The sequence below is a fragment of the Sinocyclocheilus rhinocerous genome, unplaced genomic scaffold (genome assembly GCF_001515625.1).
Source record: "Sinocyclocheilus rhinocerous isolate Xijiao unplaced genomic scaffold, SAMN03320098_v1.1 scaffold4023, whole genome shotgun sequence".
Classification (NCBI taxonomy): domain Eukaryota; kingdom Metazoa; phylum Chordata; class Actinopteri; order Cypriniformes; family Cyprinidae; genus Sinocyclocheilus; species Sinocyclocheilus rhinocerous.
Genome location: NW_015667282.1, coordinates 258876 through 266001, shown reverse-complemented (window position 1 = coordinate 266001; position 7126 = coordinate 258876). Strand labels below are relative to the sequence as shown.

General features: G+C 36.9%; 1 protein-coding gene across 1 annotated transcript; it reads right to left on the bottom strand.

Annotated features, from left to right (window-relative positions):
- Positions 1 to 3208: 3208 nt before the first annotated feature.
- LOC107733581 (heme transporter hrg1-A) lies at positions 3209 to 6622 on the bottom strand. Its single transcript, XM_016545253.1, has 4 exons — positions 6459 to 6622; positions 6211 to 6360; positions 3841 to 4008; positions 3209 to 3691 (listed from the first exon to the last, which is right to left on the bottom strand). The coding sequence occupies exons 2-4, from the start codon at positions 6338 to 6340 to the stop codon at positions 3555 to 3557; spliced, it is 435 nt and encodes a 144-aa protein (XP_016400739.1). The 5' UTR covers positions 6341 to 6360; positions 6459 to 6622; the 3' UTR covers positions 3209 to 3554.
- Between the last annotated feature and the right edge of the window lie 504 nt (positions 6623 to 7126).

The window sequence follows — 7126 nt, the reverse complement described above, 5'->3', positions numbered from 1 at the left end:
TTTGTCGTTTCTCCGATCACAAATGCAGACATGGTTTTATGTTTACGGGGCGCGATATGCAACGCAACGCGTAAAAAGACAGTATGGCCCAATCCCAATTCTATTTTATACCCCTTCCCCTACCCCTTCCCCTTGTCCCTTGAAACAGAGTGTCAAGGGGTAGGGGTGAAAATATTCCCCTAAGAATTGGGACACCACGGGTTTAGCGATTTCTAATTATTGGGGGGACTAGCCCCCCTCAATGTCTACGGTGGTTATCGCCCTGATCAGACATGAAAATATGTTGTGCCACTATCGTGCAGTATGACGTTAGTTAGCAAATATTAGCCATTTTTCAAACATTTCTTTGAGTAACATGACCATAAATATGAACTCACAATTGAATGTAACATAAAACAAATGATTACTTTTTGTTAAAATCTTTATTAATGCCAAAAATGCTTACATTTATGTGTCTTTTTGTTCGCTCGGGCAGCCATGTTGCCCCTGAAGCCGGTTTACGTGGAGATAATTCATACCCCTTCATTTGAAGTGTGGGCCCAAAAAATCTTCATTTGAAGGGCTGTCTGGCCCTTCCCCTTAGCCCTACCCCTCCAACCAAGAGAATTGAGACACCCCTACCCCTTCACGTGAACGTGCGAAACGGAGGGGTAGGGGAAAGGGGAAGGGCTTGAATTGGGATTGGGCCTATAAGTCATTATAATCAGTAATTATGTCCCCACTGGATGCAACAAATGCCTCGTTTATAATGGGTTTTATTGGTTTTGTCACGTCGCACCGGGACACAGTATGGTAATGCCGAGTTCACACTGCACGATTTTCAAAGACGTCGCATCACTGTTGGTTTCACACTGAACGACTATCTGGGGTAGCATTCAGTTGTTGCTGTGTTCACACTGCACGATGGAACGACGACAGGAGGTTACACACTGCATGACTTTACAATAGGAAGAATCGCCGACAAGAACGATGAGCTTTGTAAAAATCGACGCGTTTCAGAAATGCAGGGCATAGAGGAGAAACAATAATGTACAGTATGTGGAAAATAATGTGTTTTCTAACCGCATAAACACATTGCATTACACCAAATACACAAAATAATGTTCTTTTTAGCAATGTCATATGACCCCTTTAATTGCACTTTATATTCATCAATCATTACAAATTTAAAAAGAAAAAATCCTGAGACATTTTGCATTGTTCAAGCTACGTTTTTGTCATTGTTAATATTGATAGATTTCCTGCAATTAATATGTAAGGCAGCTGTCCTTGTATGTCAATTATTTATATAGCAAGCATAAAGAAAAGGGTACAAGTACTTTGTGCTTTGCTATGTCACTTAGGTTGAGAATATTTTCTTTTCTTTTTATTACCAAGTTGGTCTATAAATACATTTAAAGATATTTTGTGAAATACCATGATATAAGCATTTGCATATATTCCACTTTTTACATTGATGTTTTTTATAGCTTTTTCATTTCATTTAATTGTCTTCCAAATGTTCTCAAAATTAAATAAACCTGTATTTTTACTTTTTAATAGTTTTGAAATCAAGAAGCATGTGTCGTGTCAGGTTATTTTATTAATGGGTAACTTACAAATACATAAAGTTATTGATTTCATAATACAGAGGCTAATAATGGCTATGCTCGCAAAAGTGCCTCAAATGTCAGGCAAAAGCAAAAATCACATTCTAACAGTATAATAATGTTTTTGTGTAAATATAAAAAAGTTCAACTTAATATAACAAGACAAATGCATGCTGTATTATCTGAATGAATTTATACTAACCAACACTCAGCCATATAACAGGTGACAGACATGTGATGGTAAAACTTAAAATCTCTAACCATGTTTGTCTTGTGGGGGAAAAAATTGCTACAAAAATCATTTAATTCTTCAAATGTGTGCTGGATGTTGTTTTCTAATGCTTTGGGGTCATGAAAGTATAAACAAAAAGAGAATTTCCACATAACATATCCCTCGCCAGTAAAGCCTCAAGATTCCCACAGGAACAGGGTTTGTGATTGGTTATACCACATTTTATAGACAATAAAGTGCTTATTTAAAAATCAATAGATAGTTACCTAAATGCTATGCAATAGCAGGAAAACACGGTCTTTTAGTTACATAAACCTGTCACTTGTCCATATATCATTGTGAGACTGCAGAAAAACATTCAAGAGAACAGCAGTAAGGAGAAACACAAAAGACTCCTCTTAAAGGGGTCATATGATGCTGCTAAAAAGAACATTATTTTGTGTATTTGGTGTAATGAAATGTGTTTATGCGGTTTAAAGTAAAAAAAACACATTATTTTCCACATACTGTACATTATTGTTTCACCCTGTCTGCATTTGTGATCAGAGAAATGACAAACAACAAGTGCTACTCCACACTGCCCAAAACTCGCGTTTGAATCATCAGTGGCAAATCCTTTAAATGAAAACGTACTTACGTGAGTCAGAACTGCTGGCATTTTAGTCTAACGTTACTCTCCCAGGATCAGTAAACAGTCCTCCATAAAATGTGCCGGCGATCCACAGCACTAAGTTGATGTATTCCCTCAGCGACCAGCACAGATCAGCTCTAGGCATGACGAAGCGGATATCGTCCTCTTTTGGAAGATCAAACAAAGTAGTTTCGCTTTCACAACGAAAAACACAGCGGCCTAGCATGAGCGAAAGCCCCGGCTTACCGTGAGCTGAGGCCGGGCAAGAGTGAGCTGAGGCGGCGGGGTCGAGAATGGCGGTCCCGGCGAAGGAGCGGTGAAAACGGTGAGGGCTGATCCGGTGATCCACAGCACTAAGTTGATGTATTTCCTCAGCGACCAGCACAGATCAGCTCTAGGCATGGCGAAGCGGATATCGTCCTCTTTTGGAAGACCAAACAAAGTGGTTTCGCTTTCACAACGAAGCACACAGTGTCTTCAGGACATGGCGGCAGCGGCAACAATACTACAGCGAGAATAAAAGTTATGCTTTCTTTCTTTGCGTGAACATTTGGGCGGCTTTATGCAAATCTTCCCACATAGTGAGGTAGGTATGTGGGGGCGTGTTCGAACGAGCCGTTTTAGGTAGGTGTGGCTAACTCTTAACTTTTATAAAGAATATCTCTTTGGATTTGAGACTTTAGTCTTTGCAACTTTACAGATCTTCTTTATGCACCAAGAGCTTGTAACACTCTAAAGAGAAAGGAAAAAATGAAATCGCATCATATGACCCCTTTAATACCTCATTCAGAAATGCACAGTATAAACCATACATACTGAAAAGTAAAAAGTTGTTGATTTTGATCATAGATATTAAAAAGTCCAAAATTTCAAATCACTGACGACATCCTTCAACAAACTCTTCAATCTAACATGATCCACAATAGACTGCCTGGACAGACAAGTAGTAGAAAGGAGAGAGAAGTGGTGCACTAACGTCTTCTACTGATATACTGAAAAGACTAAAGCTTTCTGGCTCTCCTCATTGAGTGTTCCTGGTCCATTTCAAATGGTAACAGCTGCTTGTTTGTCTGTGGGCACGAGTGTGTTATTGTGTGTAAATTTAAAAGTCACTGAGGATGGAGATGTGGGCAAATTCTTTGCGATATCGATGAGAATAGAGGGAAAGCAGGAACGCCCACTTTAAACTCATGAAGCTCCACACACACGACAGGTACAGACTGGTGGGATCTGTGAGGGCTGTAGACACACACACACACACACACGAGGAGAAAGCAAAACAGTTTTTGAAGTTCAAACAACTGAGTTTAATGACCTAAATGTTATAAATACAATTTAATTTCAAGCATTCATGAGTTTCATGAGCTTCAGAACGGATCTCTACTCACATTCTTTGCGGGAGACGGCAACACAGATGAAAGAGATGAACGCCACGATGGACAACACAGAGAAAATTACACCCATAACCAGGAAAAACTTCAGTCCCTTTAACCATGTTCTCCAGTAGTCCTGAAGGTACATTATGTGTGTGACCAGAGCCCATAGTGCCAAAACTCCTGAAGAAATACATAAACACAATGAGCAATATAAAGTTCAAAACACATTTAACTGACTATTTTCAATCAGCAATTGCTAGTCAATTTCAAACAACTATTTATATATACATATATATATATATGTGTGTGTGTGTGTTCTGGTTTTGCATGCATGACTGAATCCATGACTCTGCATTCATTATTGCTATGTCATTCTCCCCATGCATGTAAACTGCTGTGTTGCTGTTTGATTCTTTTGACAGCGCTATTTTCTCTCAGTTCTGCATGTGCTGTTAGATTAGCAGAAGAGCATTTTGTGATATTACACAACAAAATAGAATCTCCCTGACCAACACCACCATATTTCCATTTTAAACCCAGCGGTGTATATGGGTAGGGTGTTTACTAATACTAATACTATAAATAATAGGTTAGCTCATGTGAAATTTCCGGCAGTGTGACATGCTTTATAATTATTGTATAATTATTATCATCCATGCTGTTTTTGTGCCCTCACACATAGAGGAGTGTTTGCACATACTGCAGGACCATTTAAGTGAACTGCAAAAATGGTGATTTAAAGCAGGGAGCAGTTACAGCATCTGAAATATAATTTCCTTTATAATTTTTTAACCTAAAATGTGCTGAAATACTTAATGGACATATGATTGGTCAGCCGTCCAAAAACTGAATAGACCAAAATTCTGCTAAATCATGCCATTCATTTGCAGCTGAGACTAGCCTGACCAAAGTGTAATACTCAAAGTACAGCACAGACTCTGCAAAACTATATTGCTCTGTCTTGCACAACACAAACTCAAAGGCTGTTTGAAGGTCACAGCGAGGGGTCAAAGTGCACTGAAGAACGGACATTTAGTGAGGCCAAAATCTCAAAGCTTTTGCTTGTATTTGTTAAGGTAAAGTAGTCATACCCTTTGCATCCCAATCACCATTATATTGGACAAATATGATTTAGATATGGAAACAATTAAGTTGTCAGACAAACTTCTGGGTGTTTCTACACAACTCGCTGAACATATGGAATGGGTATCTATGGAAGGATTTGTGTGAAATACCTTTCAAATGTTTGGGGTCCATAAGAAAAACATTCCCTTATGCTAACCAAGACAGCATTTATTTGATCATAAACACTGCAATATTGTCAAATATTATTAAAATTTTAAATAACTATTTTTTATTGTAATGTATTTTAAAATGTAATTTATTGCTATGATGGCAAAGCTCAATTTTTGGCAGCCATTATTCCAGATGATACCTTCAGAAATCATTCTAATATGCTGATATGCTAATTTTTTTTTTTTTTTTGTAACAATGTAAAAATATTTACTGTCACTTTTGATCAATTTAATGCATTCCTTCTGAGTAAAAGTAAAAATCTTACTGGCTCCAAACTTTTTAATGGTAGTGTATGTTATGTATTTCAGTATTTAGTGTTCCCGTCCTTTTTCATCTAAAAATTTTGGGTAGATTTTTCATTATAAAATGTGTTACTGTTATTAAATAAGGGAAAAGGTTTGGTCAGTAACATTTTAAACCACATTGTCCATATTACACACAATGTTTGATAACTACTTCTGGACTAACAATAAAAATGTGTAAGCTACTCCAGGAAAATTACATATGAAACAACTTGTTGATTACTCACTAAAATGCAGGTTAAATATTTTGTGTATTAAACCTGCATTTATTAACACATCATCCAACAAACATGTCGATAATTGACTTACAGTGGACACAGCTTTTATCACTTGCACTAAAACTGATACAATTTTAATCTATAAAAAGAAAGATTTTTATAGATTAAAATATAAAATTTCTTGTGCAGAACATTTGACAATTAAATAAAAAAAAAAGCAATAGTTCCCTTAAAAAATTAATATCATTATCTATGTATTATGCCGTAATAAACATGTCAACTGAGTTGTTTGTAAAGTTCCCCATCTCAGAACTTGAAAGAATACTGAAATGTTAGTTTAAGTGCCCCAACTTGCTACAGGATGAAAGGCACAAAAAAGGAAAATTAGCAGCAATAATTACTTTAAATCCATTTCAAAACATCACAAAATTATGTTTTTCTTCGTGTCGTAAAACCTAGAAAACATGTAGGCAACACAGGCGCGTTCCAAGTCAGTGATGTCCAAAAATGCTGTCTAGGTAGACAGCTCACCTGCATTTGAAACACTGCCAAAGAATGTTAGTTACCTGATAATCCACCCATCGCGGCTGTCCACGGCTGTTTGTAAGCGATGTTCCACACTAGAAACGCCGAAAATCCCACCAGCATCCCAACACACGAGTAGCCCACGCTTATATAAGTCTTATTGATCGCCATTCTTGCTGTCAAATCCACACCTGAATAAATAAGGAAAATATTATTTAGAAATAAAAAAAACAACAAAGAATTATCCAGATACCAAAAATAGTTGTTATGGAGCATCCGCTCTTTTGACCTGGAGACAGCGCTGATGGAATGTCATTCACCGGGTTTTTTCTGAAGGAAAGTAAGACCGCCTCAAACGATCAATACGCATTTACTGTCATTTACTGCTCCATAACCCGCCGTGTGTTATTGTTGCTCTTCGCCGAGCTAAAGCATAAGAGCGAAAGTGAAATTATGCGTCCGTTTAACAGCGACCCCTAAGGGTATGGATGAAAATGACACGTCTTTTACGACAGATTGATGGGAGGCTTGAATGTGAAAACCAATATGCGAACTAAAATGTTCCAAAAATTATGTGTAACATTAAGCGAAGCTTGCATTAAAATAGTTAAGATTAGAATAATTCCAAATTAGGTAATGTGAGAAACAGTAAGTTAATGTAAGATTAAATGTATATTATCTAAGTCTATTTTCTTTATTAGTCGTAGTTGTATCAGTGACAGTAAATGCAGTAGTGTTAAAACTAAAAGTAGTAGTGGTATTAATATAATTTATAATATGTGGGACTTAGAAATAGAGCTAGTGGTGGAAAAAGCAGTATTTTTAAAAGAAGCTTCAGGTTTATGTCAGTTTATATTTATTCTAGTGGACATAGTAGAATCATGTGATTCTACTATGTCCACTAGATGTCACCAAAACTTTAAACAATAACTTTAGCTCCTACAAAACGGATGTGTA

What these genes read in the sequence shown, in the direction of transcription:
- LOC107733581 (XM_016545253.1), bottom strand. Translation starts at nt 6,340, where the DNA reads ATGGCGATCAATAAGACTTATATAAGCGTGGGCTACTCGTGTGTTGGG. An exon ending in CGCGATGGGTGGATTATCAG is followed by an intron (nt 4,009 to 6,210) that starts GTAACTAACATT and finishes GTATTTCTTCAG; the next exon opens with GAGTTTTGGCACTATGGGCT. An exon ending in TGCCGTCTCCCGCAAAGAAT is followed by an intron (nt 3,692 to 3,840) that starts GTGAGTAGAGAT and finishes GTGTGTCTACAG; the next exon opens with CCCTCACAGATCCCACCAGT.